An 18,619-nucleotide genomic window follows, 5' to 3' on the forward strand; every position below is an offset into this window, starting at 1 on the left:
TGATAATAAAAGTAGTTACAAACCGAAATTTTAAAAGTTCAACAAATTGATTAACTTTACTTATAATACGTATAAGGTGTTAGCATGCATATTTTATTAAAATTTATATTATTGTTATTATTGATCCTTAAGTAGACAGACAGTAATAAATATAATATTGTGCTGTTTGTAAATATTATACCTATCAGTGAGCAAACAAATAACACACTGTAAGATGAATGGATTTTATAAATACATAAAGGTATTCTATACTTTTACAGGCATAAAGATAAAGTGGAGAGAAACTTAAATCTAAACGAGATTCCCGCCGCGTTTGCTGTGTCGTTCTAAGTTATAATCCTATTCGGTACGGTATACTGTTTAAAATTGTCGTTTTTCATTTAATTACAAGTATCTATTTGCTGCAAAAAAAATGAATACATGAAATAAATATACTCTTAAAGAGACTTTGCCAATACACCAAAAAATTAATATTATCAGCACTCCAAACTGGAATGTCGATTTAGTTGCGCGAGTCAGTGGAGGAAGGCATTTCCCCATCGAGCTTGTGGCGAGCGTGTGCGTAAGCCTCCGTTAGAGCGGGCCAGTTCTCGGGCGGGGCGCCGCCGGCCCAGTCCGACGTGGTCACTTCGGCTGGGCGCTCCAGGCTTTCAGTCTTCGCGCACTCCAGAGATAGCGGCTTTGGAGTCTCGATGCGGGGAACCGAGCTGGGAAATCAAATAATTTTGAATACTTTTAGAATAAATGCTATATCATAATGGGACATTTTTGAAATTTACCATCTAAAATGACATGAAAACTAAAGGAAATCAACAAATTATACCTTACGCGCTCAGGCGACTGCATAGCATCGTTGGTGCTGGATATTTCCAGATCTTCAGAATAATTCAGATGCAATTTGTCGCTCTCACTTCTTTGATCTTTATCTGCGAGTAAACAATTTATTTATTTATTTATTATAATTAAAACGGTATTGCACCAATTACATTAATTATAATTTAGTATGCGAATTTTAAAGCAAGGAAGTCTTATCTTCACTTATTTGAAAGAATATAACTTAATTATCATCTATATCTGCACAGACTGCTTGAACCTTTGGACACACCACGTCAAAAAATCAAATTTATGAATTTTACCATCGATAGTGATAGCCGCATCAGGCCACCCAAGCGAGTCTCCCTCCACATCAACAGGCTCGTCCTCCGCGTCATACGAGCGGTTTTCCCGCGGGCGCTCCTCCCGCCGGTCGTCGTCCAGGTCGTAGCCCAGCATGCTCTCCACTGTGTGGTGGCGCTTGCGTGTTCGTAGCTTCAGGCGGCGTTGCCGGTTCGCTCGGATTCGCTGATATGTCTGTAAAAAGTACCAGTATAAGTACGAGATCCGAAATAAGGCCACCTTCACCCATCTGATAACCAGATGAGACATTATTTTTATGAAATATAGTTAATTCATAAACAAATATATGCCTATGATCACTCGCCTGTCAAAAAGTGCTCATGGCAATTTTAGTTATCACAGGCATATTTGATCATAAATTACCTACCTATATTTGATAAAAATACGTCTCATCTTGTTATGTTGTTGGTGAAGGTCGACCCTAATTCGGATCTTAGACTATATACTAAACGGCACTTACACACAACAATTTCAATATATTCTAAGGTACCTAACGAAGGTAATGCTCACCTCCCAACGAGCATCTTCATCTTGATGATGCAGGGAGTGGGTAGGTGGCGCGGACACATCCCTTGGCAGGGCTGTCAGACTATACAAATGTTGTAGTTCTTGCAAGAAGTGGGCCTGCGCTACGCCCGGCCCCAAACGTGCACCACAAACTCCACATGCTGATTTTCGTTCACCATCCGCTGGTATACAAAGGAAATCATAATTTTTACCTATAAATTTGGGAAACAAAGTAGCATATATTTTTGGAACTAAGAAGAACTTACGTGAGAATAAATCATGGGAATCAGTGCAAGGAGCGGTGACAGTGGGCTCGTCGTCCTTGCAGGGCCGGGGAGAGGCGGATGCGGCTGACCCGGGCGAGCTGGTGTCGTCACGCACTGTGTACGTGTGCCGGTAAAGCGGGGGAGTACTACTGTCGTCTCGAACGCTCTAAATATAAAAGTAATTATATATAAAAAACGTCGTACATCTTTCAAGCTGAAACTAAAATGTTTATTTATTAAACTGGACCTTTTTTAAAAGCGCTTTGGTGGTTGTTAAAAATCATATTATTGTATGAATACATCTATTAATAAAATAATCAATTCAAATACCCGGAGAGCTTGTCCAACGCTTTGGCCGAGAGCATATTGTTCGCCAAGGTGCCTCGCAAATGCCTTTCCTGGGTAAAGTGGGTGGAAAGCGCCACCTATCGGCCGAAAGGCTCCACATCCAAAGCTTTGCAGCGCTGGATGCAGAAACTGCGGCGCCATGTGATGCAGAAATCCCTCCATTGTAAGTGGATTCTCTAAAAATTATGTCAAATTAAAAATACCGCTTCAAAGTGCTTAGGTCGCACAGAATTTATTTATGTTATGGAATTACACATATATGTATAAAGAAATTCACACAAAATTTTCAAGGAATGAAGAAGAAACAAGGTGTAAAGCGCCCGCTCCGCAAACCGCGTATTCCATCACAATATAATGTATCAAAATATAAGCTGCACTTCCTACTAATTCTGGAGGCGGCATGTTTGCACCGACCGTCTGTCGTGTGTCGATTGGAGACCGGAGCGCGGAATGTTAGTGCTCCGACAGGAGCACTGATGTTGCAGCCTAAGTGTGTACACTGTAGGTACACACACGTTCACGTTCGCGGAGCACACAGTGTTCGCATACCACGGCGAACCTAAGTGGATACCCGGCTTAAGAATTATTTCAGTACCTATAGTATGTTCTAAATATCAGTTTTTGATAAAAATTTGCATGCGGCACTTTAATGTTTAATTTTTCTTGCGGTTAATTGGTAATAGCTACAGCTACAGGCTGTAGCCTACAGCTTACTGATAAAGATTCGCGTGCCACCTACCTACTATCGAATAAATAATACCAAAACGAAACGTAGTGGGAATTAATATTAAAAAAAATGTAAAGTGTATGTATATGGTAGAGTCAAGCAATAAATTAATACGGCGCATTTATAAAAAAAAAACCATTGCCTGTTCTTTTCGCGATTTGCAGTAGTATCTTACTCACTATTGCCAATCCATTCTAACAAATACAGTTCAAATACGACTTATTAATGGAATAGTTAGAAGCGATTAATAAAATTTGCATGAAACTAACGAAATAAAAACGAAACGCGAGGACCTACTCGGTGAATTTGCAAATTACGCTAGTTTTAAAGGTTCTTAAAATCGTTTTTAAGATTACAAGACATTCTTGATTAACCTCACTCGTTAATGAGAAATATACGATATAGTGTATCTCACGATTTTTCCCAGAAGGTGGTCGTTAAGAGCGCTTAAAGAGCAACAAACAAGAAGACAACGTTATTGCCACTTAAAGAATGAAACTGAACCGGAATAGAGATTGTTTATTTTTTTTAGAAAACAATAATGTTAGTTTCTTAGGTAGGTACCTAAGTAGGTGCTATGATAGAGACAAAGTATTTATTTTAAAGACTCAGTGTACTATCACGTATTTAATTTAGATAGAAATTAAGAATGTACTAAGCTATTGTTTCTCGGCAACTCTAGGTAAATGAAATAAAGCAATTTATTTTGATTTTATATATACAGTGGGAGATTTAATATCCAGAGAAACTGACTATATTTATATAACTCCACATTTAGTGTGTTCTTAACCCATATGTGTGCCAACTAAACTAATTCATCAATGATATATACCTACGCAAAGGCGGTTTCGACGAAATACAAGATACGTTGATCAATGTAACCAGCTTGCACGAAGTTTGTCCCTGCAATTAGTCTGGACATTGGTATAATAGTGTCAGTAGCGTTCTGTAATCCATCGGTAAGTAAACAGCCTCCTTTGAGCTTAACGTTTGCTTTGTTTAAACAAACACTGTGTGAAGGCGCTTGTGTCCTGCTACATAGATGTAGCACCTGGATCATATCTATGTAATATACACCTGTTAGCTATAATATGTTGCTATATATTCATACCATTAATGAGGCTTCGACTTGTATAAAGAGGTACCTACATGTACCTATATTTGATTCATTAAAACAAGTAGGTACATAATTATTATAATTATTAGACACATATTAGACATAGGCATAATAAATATTTACATTAAAAAATGGACCAACTTAGGTAAATATCCCGATATTAACGTCTAAAAGACTTGGTATCTTTCTGTCGGTGGATGGCCGTCGGTGTCCGAATATTTTGTCAGCAATTAGTTATGACGGAATTATTTTTTAACGAAACTATCGTTAAATTAAAACAAAGTTTTTTCTACTACCTTTGTCGTATGAAACTGTATAATAAAGTTATTATTCAAACGGATAAGTTGACTATTCCACATACTTATCTACATTTTTAGTAGTATTTTGACAAACTTTTACAAAAATAAAGTGACCGACCGATACATCCCAATCACATCCGCCTAATAACAAGGTAGGTACTTGCAACTATTATTTATACGTGAAGGTTCCACAAACACATTTGTATCACAAAGGCATTTAGAATGAGGGCAGCAGTTGGCTTTCATTACGCCCCATTATAACTCCTACCATAGTTACGTACAAAACCAAACAACCGAGAAAAGAATGGCCGAACCAATAAATACGGCTAACGTAAACTTTATGATATGATACATTTGGTGCACTTACGCTTCGTACATTTCCGTTTGTCTATTTTCGAACGTGAATTCTAGTTGTAAACAGTTATTCTAAGTATTGTTTATATTTGACACAATACAAGGAATGGTAATGCTGAAAGGAAGACATTATTCTTGATGAATTATTTTCGAATTAATGATTGAATGATGAATCGAATTAACAAAAAAAAACGTATAACAAAAGCTGTTGGGTAATTGAAGGATTTATAAAAAACATATTAATTTTTTTCTTTCCAAAAAAATTATATACTTACTTATTCAATACCTATATTAGGTATATTAAAGTTTGATGATATGATTAGATAATTGATAAAATTTTCAATGTTGCTGACGCCTGACATTTCTTAATTATTTTTCAACTTGAAGTCACGGAAAATAATAATAGTCTGATAAATATTTATGATTTTTCATTGCTCTCACAGAAACGGTAGCATCGACTGGTAAGCTTAGGTATGGCTGCATTATATTATATATAAATAAATTATTGATTGATGACCTATAGGTAACCTTAGAAAGTAGGTAACTAATTTATTTTCAAATAAACTAAATACCTTTTTAATCAAATTTGCTTGAGTATTAATGGTCATTGGTCGTAATACCTACAAAGGAAACTGTGGCTTTTTCCCACATGTTTCCACATTCATAAATTCTTGTGCTCCATGTCAGTGATTACAGAAATGGAGGCCTAGGTATTTTGATAAATGATATTTATTGTGCCCGTTTAGTTTCCTTGCCATTTCCAGGATTTGTTTCCTTTATGTACAAATATTTTAACTTAGGAATTACCAGACTCAAAATACCGATTATAAGATTCGCAGTTCAGACATCTGTTTTTGTGCGTGTGTGTGTATACACGTGCGTGTTTTCCGCTCAAATATGCAATGAAAATGCCATGGTCTAAGATCCCACCGCAGGATTAGTGCGTTCATTGTTTTTTGAAGAAACCAAAATTTTATGTATATTTATAATTAGGAGTATATATCGATATATGTATATCGACTAGATTTCCAGTCAAAATTTGGCCGCAAGCATTTTTAATTAATATTCATCATCATATTTAACAGCCAGCAACCCTCATTTGCGGCTAGATTTAATAAGGCAACCATATATGATAATAAAAAGAATAAAAATAGCTTTAATTTGATACATGATTCATAAATTTGCGTTATGAACGTGTAACGTATAAATGGATTGAAATTATACTTGTTTGCATCAGGCTGCCAAGGGGTTGCGGCCAGGTGAAAAGCAGCAACCGTGGTTTTTTAGTAGGTATATTTATGTAATTTACCGTGATGTAGACTATAAATAACAAGTGAACGGATTTTTCTTCCAAAAAATCGATTAGAAAAAATTTAATTAAACATGCTTGCGGCCAAATTTTGTCTGGCAACCTAGTCGATAAAAGCAAACTCAAGCAATTTCAAATATTAAACAACTGAAACTAAAATATTATAAAATCAATTATTTTTTGCTGCCTTACTAGGTCAACTTTATAAATAACTAGCAAACCGGGCGAACTCCGTTTCGCCACCAGAGACACCTTTTCTTTGCTATTCACGGAGCCCGAGACGGGAGACCTTTCCAACGAATGCAAAACCGTGGAAATCGGTTCGTGCGTCCTGGAGTTATAGCATCAGGAAGGAAATCCCGACTTATTTTTATATAGTAGAAAGAAGATATAAAAAATTTTCAACCGTTATTCGATTTTAAACAAAAGCTGTGACAAAAGTCAAAATTTTCAACAGAATAATTTTATGGCTTACGGACAAGTGTGGAAAGAACCGAATGCAATAACATCCCCTTATCCATCGATATTAATAGCGATTAGTAATTTCACATTACGATTGTAACAGGCCAATAAGTGGGCAATAAAAAAGATCGAAAGCGGTTGTAAGAAATACAAGCGGCTGATTTATGCGTGATAGGAATTCGCCCCCTTTTCAATAAGTTTCCTGATAAGAATCATTGCTAGCCGCGTGACGGAGGCCGAGGTATGCAATTAAATCTTTTTTTTTTAGACCTTTCCCGCCATATATTTAAACTTTTAACACCGAATTTTAAAGATCTGTTTTATTATTCATCCCGTTATGCTTCGCTTGGTTTTGTTTCAATATAAAATTTATTGTATTTTTTCAAAATGTTTGGCAGATCCAAAGATTTTGAAAAAATACAATAAATTTTGAATACAATAAACAGAATGACAAGTGTTTTTTGTAATAATTATCCTATGTTGATCTGTGGACTCGAATTTCGTTTTAGACTTTCAAATTTTATCGGGTGTTTTCCAAACCTGTAACCTTGTCTGTATCTAACGTACTGACGATGATGCTGATGAATGACACTGTAGAAATTGAATATGAATACATGTTACGGTGAATGGATATGTAAGTAATATATTAACATTTAAAACGATTTTTTTTAAATAAAGACGATAATTATTTATATGTTCACTTATTAACTCTTTTACATTTATGATTATGTATCTATCTTTAATTGAATTAGGCAGTTAAATTAAAAAATAATAGATTGAAAAAATCATATAGGTAAACTTATATATTATTTTATAATTTTTGAACAGATTGAAAAAAAAATCATAAAAGCTTTTATTATAAATATGCACTTTCATATTTTGAAACTAAACATGAAATTTAAAATTAAAATAATTTTCTTACGATATTGATTATTCAAAGTGTAGGTATATATTCCTTCCGAATCAATACAACTCTGAATAATAATTAATAATCAATAATTCTATTAATATGATATTTTGACCAATGAAAGTTTTTAAACATCGCCCGCAACCATTATAATTAGAAATGAAAATTTTTGCCACCATTTTCTTTTATAAAAATATTTGATTTTCGTTGTATTTTATAGGACGAATTTGAGTAACTTAGAAAGAGAATATGCCACATTTTATATTATACGCTAACACTTAATTACTTATATATAAACAATTGTTAATTTTACTAAAAACTACTAAACTATGTAGTTAATGTCTAGTCCTAAAATAATTATTTTTAGGTGAGGATAATAATTCAACTTACACAGAATAATTTAAACGTTCGTAAAAATCGTTATTAATAATTTTATTGTACACAGATATGAAATCATTTATATTTTTGAATTCTGCTTCTTTTCGTTTGTATATCTAAAAAATAATGAAACTTATTTATTTCCGGAGCTCTATGATAAAGCAACATTATGACCGAAATAAAAAAAACCCGTTAATTAAGGAAAACTGAATTGAATTCGCAATGCAATAATATTTTAGAGGTATTTACCATTTAACTATAATATTAGAAGAATAACAAGAATTCGAGCCATGATAATCCTGGACTGCCGACGATTCTGCAAATAAGTTTTTTTTCACAATAACTTCACTTTATTTTATTAAATTAAAAACTGATTATCATTTAATCCACAACGATATTGTCTATTTTTGTTCGATATACATACCTAACATTTTATTACTTCCTAAACTTTTTTTAAATTATATTATTTTAATACTAAGTTAAACGTTTAAACTTAAAATACAAAAAGTATCTTTAAGTAACCAATCGTTAACTTTACAAAAAAATATTATTTAATAGAATAGCTTATCACACACCTATAAAAATAATGTATAGTAAAATATTAAATTAATTTAAAAGTTTGAATGCCTAACCTAACAAAATCTGTTACTATGAAAAAATCTAATTTAAAAATATTTATCCAACACACACAGACAACAACAAACAAATATCGACGGGAGGAAAAGTTTTCCACTTACCAGACTTCGGTGGCTGATCGGTAAGCGAACGGATACAAGGTCCGGACCGCGACGTCACAGGACCACGACTCGCGACGAACTGACGGCGCGGCGACCGCGGCCGCTGGGCGGGATCACGCCGACACGCCCTCACGCGCCATCGCGGAAAAATTGCACCACATAATAATATATTCCACTTTAAAAAATATCGTACCGATCTCAATGAATAATGGATTCTATATCCTGCAATCGACATTTTTGGACTCGACCATACGTCATCAGATCTAGAATTAAAACTAAGAAAACACCTAAATGTACGTGAATGTTCCTTCGCAGTAGCAATTCAATAGCTTTAAAAGTATTTATAATTTAAACTTTTACCTAAACTGTAAGCATTACTTTTATTAAGCGAAAATTTAAAAGCGTATAAATTCGTTAAGGGCGGAGCGATCCACCACTCCCAGCTGCAGAAGCTTTACGCTTGAAAAATTGATCCTATGAGGATTAGTGCTTTTTATGTTGCTTATTGGATTTTTTTTTTCACTTTGTTGGACAAAGTATTTTAAATGAAAAATATTCTTCTAGAAGTGTACTACGAATGTGTTTAAATTTTTCTGTTAGATTAATTTATTTAATGGTGATCAAAAACAAGTCAATTACAATAGACATTTCATAATGAAATTAAAGCTACGTGCTACGAACTTAACATTATAATAAATTATAAGTAACAGTCTACAATCTACATGCACGTGCTACGTTCGTAGCACTCGTTCAATGACGCTACATTTTTTGACTGAAATATTATAATACTTACTGTCTTAGCTTATTGTAGAATATTATTGTTTTTTCATTTGTATTTATTAATAAACAATTAGTACCTTTTTTCTCTGTTTTATGTAAAGAATATGTTGAGAATGATATAAATTCATTGAAAAAATGCTACGCCGTCGGAACCGTTACGCGGTGTTACCAAATCATTTGGTATTTTTAAATTCTACGTAGGTAATATAGTAAAATTACTTTTTATTATGTAGCTTAATCTATGATCGATTAATGATATACTATCTAATTTCCTAATTCAAACAAAAATATAAAAATCTAATGTTCATATGATCATTGCATGCCTATAAATCATTATGAATTTGGCATTAAAATTATTTCATTCAACTGAAGTGATAATATATAAATTGTAATGTATGAAATAACTAGGAATTATATCTATTAACAGCAATAATTTCAAAATATCACATTGCTCTCAACACAAACAATTGCTAAAATGTGTATAGAACATTGATTAACATTATGAGTATCATCACATGATCATCCATTAAACCCGCTAAGTATGAGACCGCCAATAAAAATGAGAAATTATTTTTAATATTACAAGAGCGGGGTCGGAGCCGTGCCCCATGATCCCGGGCAATATTTCGACTAAACTTACCCTTATTACGGCGAATTCCTTACAGGGAAGTCGATTGTAATAAGCCCACTACATTCTTTATGATTTCAGAGGTTTACTTATAATAATTTTAACGAATAAGTTAATAAATATGTCTTTGTTTATTTTGATTGGCTTTTGATAATGTGTTTTGGAGTTCATTTTTAAAGAAGGATTTGTATTTGTAATTTGGATTTTTTAAATAAGAGCAGTTTTTTAGAATTATTATTCATGCATACCTATATTATAAAATTCCACGTGAGTCAATATATATTTTATACCTTCAGTTGTAATTAAGTGAAGTAAAGTTGAAGTAAACATAAAAAATATAATATCCTTATATGGGTGTATTTAATATTTCAAACCTAACCAATTACAAAAAGAAGAACTAGTACCTATCTAAATATGTTATTTTATAGACTCATATAATATAAATATAATAAAAGAATGAGAAAACTGTTCTTACAAATACGTATTGCCTAAAATTAGGTACCCAAATAGTAATCAAAGCGTAGTTTATGTTTCAACTTGTATTACGAACATGAACACTAAGTGGTTAATAGTGCCTAATCTAATAAGTAATGTGGCAAATCATCTAAAGTTAATTGTGTTCAAAGGCAAACAGCCATGTTAATCTATAGCTATATGCTTCAACTAACTAATCATCTACGACTATTAGGCGGAATAGACCGATATTAGATTACCGATTTACAATTACAGCCTGCGATCGACCTTTCGTCGATTGTTCTATATAGCTATGTAACCGCAACCGATGCATTGTACCGACATAGTACATGCAGCTACGGAACCCGCAGACCAGATATTGTTTGCTCTGTGTATCTATAACTGAATTACTTTTAACAAGTGGAAAATGGTTAGGTATACTGAAACATTCAAAGTGTTCCTTTCATCAACTTATCAAAAAGCATCCTGTAATACTGATAGTTGGATTTTAAAAATATATTTATTATTGGGCTGACATTAATGATTAATACCTATGCCTTAAGGCTTAAAGTGTAGCAAACATCTTAATTTTACATCAAAACTGGTAAGTGGTAACAAACAATTGAATAAATTGAATTGCCTTATCGATGCAGGGAAGTCTTAATCGAATATAGGGTAGGGTATATGAAAACATTGCTCGTTATAAATGAAGCAACTACCTACCTATACCTACCTCGTTACATACTCAATCTTATAGACAATCTCCTTTATATTCCAATAACCTTGAATCTTAGTTAATTGAGAGAGTGTCGTAAGCCGCCGATAATTGGGCTGCCCATTGTTCCGGTGCAAGTGTAAGGCATTCGATGAGACATCAGCGTGGACTAATTTTGGTACATTTTGGGACATTTTCAGGGGATGATAAAAAGGTACGTCGGTGACAAGCTGCGGTATGCGGTGCGATTATGAAACGCCATTTGTCAAGTTTTTATTGGTCTCCCCAAAGCAAGGCCTATTGTTAAAGACATTCCACGGTAACCCTCGTCTGGGTGACATAAAGTCATAATTTTTATAACTTGTTAACGTTCTGGAAATTGTGTTCTGTAGTAGATTGATCTGTTTAATTAAATTTTGTACAACAGTGAATTATTTTTGTTAGAGATTTATATGTAAACAAGATTGCGATAGACAAATTATTACGCAATTGGTACATAGCTGTACTACCAAAGTCTATTTTATTATTTATATTATTATCAAGTAAGTACTTATTCACGATTTCACGAAAAACATATTTTAAAGCAGTAATTTGATATTTAATTGGTACATATGAATTCAAAATATTACAAAAGAAAAATATATAAACATGAAGCATATAACTTTATATTTGATTTAGAAGGATGTAGTTACCTCCCTCTAAATTAAAAGAAAGACAAAATTATGGTAGGTACTTATATCTTCCTTAAAATAAAATATACCTACTCAAAAAAATAAAGCAGGGATTATAGCATACTTACGAAACATTATTTAATTGTCGAATATTAAAACCAATATCACTATAAGGGTAGAAGATTTGAGTTCCACCGATGCACCCATATTTCCCGCTTCGCTAGTCAAAGCCTGCGCCATCATAGATCACTTTAATATTCAGCCGGCCCTCTTATAACTAGATTGTTATGCAATTACACCATATCTATCTAACATGTTCACGTAAATGTATATAAAAACGATTATACGCTTCTACTAATATGTGCAGATATAGGTATACCTAGTACGAATGTAGGAGGAAGGTATGAAAATATTTAGATTTGTTAAATTTGGTTCAATATTGTTTATAAGTAATATGATATCATAATAGTGAATTGTTTTATCTTATAAATTTCAATCGTTACTAAATTATATTAACATGTACCTAACTAGAAAAGCTGCAATCCGGCCAATGTCTCTATGGGTCATATTGTAAGTATGCAAATACTTATTTAATATTTCTTTTACTAGCTGTGCCGCGCCGGTTTCATCCGCCGAACCTGCGTGCAAAATAAAGTATTTCCATTGCTAATGTGTTATTCTGATGCATACCTATCCTATAGGTATTCCTGTAAAGTTTCGTCCAAATCCGTCCAGTAGAATTTACGTGAAAGAGAAAGACATACTTACAAAACTTTCACATTTATATAATACTAGCGGTCCTCCCCGGCTTCGCCCGTGGTACCTACATGTTTTATAGCCTATGTTGCTCAGTGAAGATGCAGCTTTCTAATGGTGAAAGAATTTTTGAAATCGGTCCAGTAGTTTATGCGTGAAAACCATAATTATGGTCCGGGAGCCAGCAGCAGATTTTATGACCAAGTTCCTCTCAAGCGGTAATTAGTAAAATGCATCAAAGTATAGTATTATGAAACCTCGTGAACGTCAGCTGGAGCTCGGTTGGGGGGAAGAGCGGTTGTAGCCTCCCGTATCAGCTGACGGTTTTTCCACCAAGATACAGCCAGCTGACATATATATTTATCCACAGTTACATATAAGCTATCATCAGGTAAATTTTTGTTTGAGAGGAAATAACGGAAAATAAATTTTTCTTTAAATTTAACTTTCATGTTCGAGACACCAGCTGACGTATAATACACCATGTTGTAACCAGCTGACTATTTTTTTTCGTTGAGATATTGGGTTAGCTACAATTTGACAAATTTTTAGCTGAGAGGAAATGAATGAATAAATGTATTTTTTTTCCTACGTGCGTGGGAGGCTACAACCGCTCACCCCCCCAACCGAGCGCCAGCTGACGTTCACGAGGCTTTATAATACTATACTCTCATGCGTCTGACGAATTATCTCTTGAGAGGAAATAGTTAACCAAATTTGCACCTGGCTCCCTAACCATTACACATAATTATATAGGTACATAATTACAAACCTTTCCTCTTTATAATATTAGTATAGATATAGACTAGCGGTCCGCCCCGGCTTCGCCCGTGGTACATATTTCGTAATAAAAAGTAGCCTATGTCCTTTCTCGGGTATCAAAATATCTCCATACCAAATTTCAAGCAAATTGGTTCAGTAGTTTAGGTTTGCTTGAGTAACAGACAGACAGACAGAGTTACTTTCGCATTTATAATATTAAGTATGGATTAGTTGGATTAAATATAAACGACCTCCAATCACTCAAGAATAATTGTGTAAAATTAAGTTTCTAATTCGTAAAATAATTTTAGAAATTACTTAAACAGTGAGGTACAGAGATACTGCCTACAAAGAAATCCATATTGCTTATGTGAGCTGATACGCCTAGATTACCTACTACCAACCTACTACATTTGCTTTTATGACAATTTGAACTGTTTTTAAAAAACAATTGAATTGAAAATGGATAGGAGTAGGTATATAAATGAAAAAACATATTATTTTTTTACATGCACTGTATTTCAAAATAATCATCATCATTCATCTATTGCAATAATTGATAAAAATCATCATATCATATTTTGTATCCTGTTTTGAAATCATTTTCGGAATGCTTAATTTAAAAAAGTAACAAGAACTGTTTTAATTTAATTTATTTTAATTTTATTATATGCACTGTATTTCAAAATAATTGTAATAGTAATAAATGTAATATTATAATACCTATTGTAGGTAATAGTTGACAGAAAATCATCATAGCATACCTATTTTGTAATCATTTTCGGAACAATTTATTTTTCTTAGCAGGTAGGTAACTTATGAATAATAAAAAAGAAGTAACAAGAACTGTTTTGCAAATTCACTAATTACAAATCTTATTTAAATATTTACAACTTGATTGCTTATAATTAACCACTTATACCTAGATAATAACAATAACAAATACATAGTATAATTTACATAGGTACTACCTAAATATACTTTACAATAATATCTTTGATTAATTTTAAATAATCAGTAGTGAGGCTGGAATAAATCGACACTGATTCTAAAACCCGGTCCACATTCAAAGCATTTTTCTCAGCTACAGCTACGACGACACCGGCGGATAATCGTGCAGTGCAAATTGCTGAAATTCATGTAAATCGTAAATACACTTAGTATATTATGTTTGTTTGTCTGATTATTTTTCTCAACAAACGTAATTTTTTACATAAAATTAAATTATCGTTTAAATGCAAATGCAAATGACGATTGAAAAAATGTACCTAACAAACATAACCATGGGGTCCAAGATAACTTTCCGATACGTGAAAGTTAATCGATAAGATTGATTGATTTAAATACCTAATGATTCACATCATCCGTACAACTCCATTGCGATTTTATTTATTTTTAAACTAGCATACCGCCCGCGGCTTCGCCCGCTTTGTCTAAAACCTAATAAATTAGGACATAGGGAAATAGGGACAGAGAAAGCGACTTTGTTTTATATGTACCTACTATGTAGTGATGATATTTTATTGAAAATTAATCGTCACGTCGACTATCAGATTTTGAGCTAGGTATATTGAAGCTTTATTCAAGTAAAATTTTATACTAGGTAAATAATATTCATACTTGAACGTAACATAGTTGATGTTAATGTCTTTTGTTAATTTCTAGTTCTCTCTTAGGTATTCGCTGTTATCCCTCTCTCCCCTGTTTATATTATGTTTCGTGATAATTACTTACCAGAGTTCGAGCCAGAGACATTACAAATTTCTTCATTTATTATTGAAGCTCTGTACTCCGCTAAGTCCATCGCATAACTGACTTCCATCAACAATTCTTTCATCGAAGCAGCCATTGCTATTACTAATGCTGTGTCTAAACCGTTCCACAAAGGAAGTCTGAAGTCTGAAATATAAATTACCATTATTTTCTTTCGCCCGTGCCCTCTTTGCTGGCCGTAGGTAATACAAAATTTCTCATTAAAACATTATTTCGTAAACGAAATTACACGTATAGTATACTACAATAATTTGGTTTCCTACTAACGAAAGTTTGAATTTTTTTCAGATTACTTAACACAAACCTAGAAACATTTACTTTTTTATCAGAGAAAAATGAATAGGTTCTGAACCTATTAGAAATTACAATCTACTATAGTCCTTTCCACCTAAGATGATTCCTGTGACACATCGATTTTTGACACGTGTAGAGATGTCGGTTACTGAAATCGTATCAATTGTTTCCGATAATCGATAATATTCTATATGGAAATGAAATCGATTTGAATATAGTACCAAAATTAGTTTTTTCGGCAATTCGCCAACAATTAACTAAGGAAACTTAGCAAACAACAGCAACAAAAAGTCAACAATAACAATTAGTAACAATAACAGAATACTACGTAAAGTATCAATATAAAAATGCAACTTGTATACAAGGCTGACGCACTCGTACAGACGATTGACTCGATTGACAAACGATCACAAGATGGGCGCCGATTATATGATTTTCCAACTCTATGATTTTTCAACGATCCATTTCATGTACACGAATTGCGTAGGTATTATATTTTTGTGTTATTTTATTTTATTTTTCATTATATTAAACTAAACAATACTGGTTTTGATTTATAAGCTTAAGATGTTTCATTTTTATATTTTTGGTAATAATGCCGCCATAAAATAAAAATATTATGCACTAAAATTATTTTGACTTTTTAAACATAAAATTCGTAATTCGGAACACGATGAAGTGTCACAGGAATCATCATAGGTGAAAAGGACTATAATTATAGTGTCCACTAATATTTGAATTTAAATATTTAAAAATAAATTTAACATTGTGGTTTAGCATGATAACTGTTATTGTTTAAGTCTATTTCTTAGCACTTTATCTTTACTAGGTACCTATAGAATATACCTACGTAATACAAGCAACAAATAATTAGTGTCCGACCGAAACTGGTTTCCAGGCCGAAACCAAAACCGAAACCGAATGTTCGGCCGTGGCTTCAGTTTCGGCCGAAACCGAAACCGAAACCGAAACTCAAGTATGAAATTTCTAAAAATACTGAACTTTGGTGCATTTTACCTTTGCATTTTACCTTTTATTTTGCCTTAATTTATTTGAAATGAAAACACAGTATATAAAATTTGTTGTAATCATTTATCTATACTAATATTATAAAGCTGAAGAGTTTGTTTGTTTGTTTGAACGCGCTAATCTCGGGAACTACTGGTCCGATTTGAAAAATTCTTTTGTTGTTAGATAGCTCATTTATCGAGGAAGGCTATAGGCTAAATATCATCACGCTACGAGCAACGGGAGAGGAGCCACGGGGGTGAAACCGCGCGGAGCGGCTAGTTTAATATAAAATAAAAAAATAACATTTTTAAAATATTAATAATAACAATTTTAATTTTTATTATTTTTTCAAATTAAGTTCTCAGTAAAATCAGTTATCTAAATCAAATCAGTAATTGTTACTGTTACTTTAAATATGTACTAAGTTTTGGTATTTTGAGATCTTTCTCTTTATAAAATAGTCTTTAATACTTTGGATTGGTATTTGCACTTAGAAGAATAATCAGTCTCTTTTAGGTACCTCTAATAATTATTAATTACTTTTACACCCAGTTCCAATCTCAACATAGATAATCAAAAATTGTTTCCACCAGCGTGGGTCAACCAACGCTTTGACAGCGTCCGTCAAAGCGTTGCCGAGGAAAACGAAGTTAAGCAAGCGTGAACGTTTACGTGTGTGAACTAAGTTCACTGAACTTGCGAAATAAGTTTCGGTTTCGGCAAAAGTTTCGGCCGATTTTGGCCGAAACCGAAACTGCGGCCGAAACTCGGCCGAAACCGAAACCGAAACCGAAAGTTCGGTCGGACACTACAAATAATTACTTATATGATAATAATATAACAACAAAAATGTATTTACTTAAAACTCTCATTATTTCAAACTCGTGCCGGATAATTAATTGCGGGCTTGTGTCGAATTCATTTGCAGCAAGATAGGATATTAGATGGTAAATGTCTAGGCCGCGTGCGTTCCTGCAGATTAATTTCGCAGCGATAAATATCGCGCAGCTCACGGTTAGTGGGAAACCAATCATAAGCTTCCTTTTGAGTTCGAATTTCACATAAAAGTCTGAAAGAAATGGTTGACTACTAAGTAGTATGAACGCCTCTTTAGTACAAACGCATAAAGGTTAACCAGGATATCATGATGATAAATGAATTTTGAAAAATATTTAAATACATTTCTATTTCTATCCAAAAGTAAAATAATTCAGCAAAAGTTGTTAATGTTATCTCCAGTAACTATTTTAAGTACTTTCCCTTCACTGACTAGAAAATTTCCATCCTATTTATAAAAATAAGTGTGACCTATTAAGTAGGTACGTGTCATTTGTAAATAGGTACCTGAACATTTGCAATACTTCTTTATTTGTTCTGCGTAAAATTGTTCGACAATTCTACAGGCACTGCCTGGAATACTCTCCGGGTCTTGAAATAGTACTTTGGAAATGTCCCATATAAATTTACGGATTTTCGGAGGTAAAAACGTTTTATTCATTTCTGTGGATGTGGACAATGTTAACATAAAACATTATTACATCTTATATATAGTAGGTACATCCTACCCACAAGTGAGCCAATACCTAAGCCTAAGCAATAAGCTATCTTACTTATGGTGTTCTTTAATTTAAATTAAAATTTTCGCAATAGAATTTAAGAGATAGAAACGACATTCGTATTTGCATTATCTACGCACAAAGGATATTTTAACTACGGTATTTGAGATTTTTATACTTCTAGGAACAATTAAAAAATAACTATATAGGTACTTATCCATTATTTGCCTTACACACCTTTTCCTTTTGTCACTTCTTCTTTAATAATTACTTCCCAGTATTTTCCTAATTCGTATTCATAATGTTTACGGAATTGGTGTTGCATGACGTTTTTTTTAATAATTTAATTTGATAAATTATAATATATTCAGTTTTAAAGCAGAACAATAGAAATGTAATAAATTATAATAATAGTTTTGTTGTAAGCTTTTAGGTATATCAAAATAATGCACGTGTATACGACGAGAGACAGACTTAGATTGACATTTTTTTCAAGAGAAGACATCTCAGTTTAGGCGCCACATTAATAATTTGACGTTTGACAAATTACGTTTAAAAATTATGTAATTATTTTGTATTCAATAATAATATTATAATTAAATAACATTATAATAAATATTATTTAAAGATAGA

At 32.9% G+C, this 18,619-nt stretch overlaps 2 protein-coding genes and 1 long non-coding RNA gene across 4 annotated transcripts in view; 1 reads left to right on the forward strand and 2 right to left on the reverse strand.

The window, feature by feature from the left end:
- Positions 1-13,386, forward strand: part of LOC149491334 (uncharacterized) — a 423,150-nt gene extending 409,764 nt beyond the window's left edge. Inside the window, exon 3 of the long non-coding RNA XR_016316007.1 lies at positions 13,347-13,386. This is a non-coding gene — a long non-coding RNA (uncharacterized LOC149491334). The remainder of the gene's footprint in view (positions 1-13,346) is intronic.
- Positions 110-8,656, reverse strand: LOC149491354 (uncharacterized). 2 transcript variants are annotated; one of them, XM_089698144.1, is made up of 8 exons: positions 8,588-8,656; positions 8,100-8,166; positions 2,280-2,473; positions 1,950-2,115; positions 1,687-1,865; positions 1,137-1,350; positions 824-926; positions 110-707 (listed from the first exon to the last, which is right to left on the reverse strand). In XM_089698144.1, the coding sequence occupies exons 3-8, from the start codon at positions 2,457-2,459 to the stop codon at positions 503-505; spliced, it is 1,047 nt and encodes a 348-aa protein (XP_089554270.1). In that variant the 5' UTR covers positions 2,460-2,473; positions 8,100-8,166; positions 8,588-8,656; the 3' UTR covers positions 110-502. The 2 variants fall into 2 exon arrangements, with proteins under 2 accessions (XP_089554270.1, XP_089554274.1); XM_089698148.1 differs by lacking the exon at positions 8,100-8,166 and having other exon boundaries at positions 8,588-8,646.
- Positions 13,387-14,323: 937 nt separating the features above from the next.
- Positions 14,324-18,311, reverse strand: LOC149491355 (uncharacterized). The gene is made up of 5 exons (XM_089699458.1): positions 18,224-18,311; positions 17,775-17,930; positions 17,290-17,499; positions 15,087-15,251; positions 14,324-14,481 (listed from the first exon to the last, which is right to left on the reverse strand). Exons 1-5 carry the CDS (start codon positions 18,309-18,311, stop codon positions 14,324-14,326), a joined length of 777 nt encoding a protein of 258 aa, XP_089555584.1.
- Between the last annotated feature and the right edge of the window lie 308 nt (positions 18,312-18,619).

Source organism: Colias philodice, chromosome 1 (genome assembly GCF_061535455.1).
Source record: "Colias philodice isolate Cphi_HAF_F1 chromosome 1, ilColPhil1 Martin Lab GWU primary, whole genome shotgun sequence".
Lineage (NCBI taxonomy): Eukaryota > Metazoa > Arthropoda > Insecta > Lepidoptera > Pieridae > Colias > Colias philodice.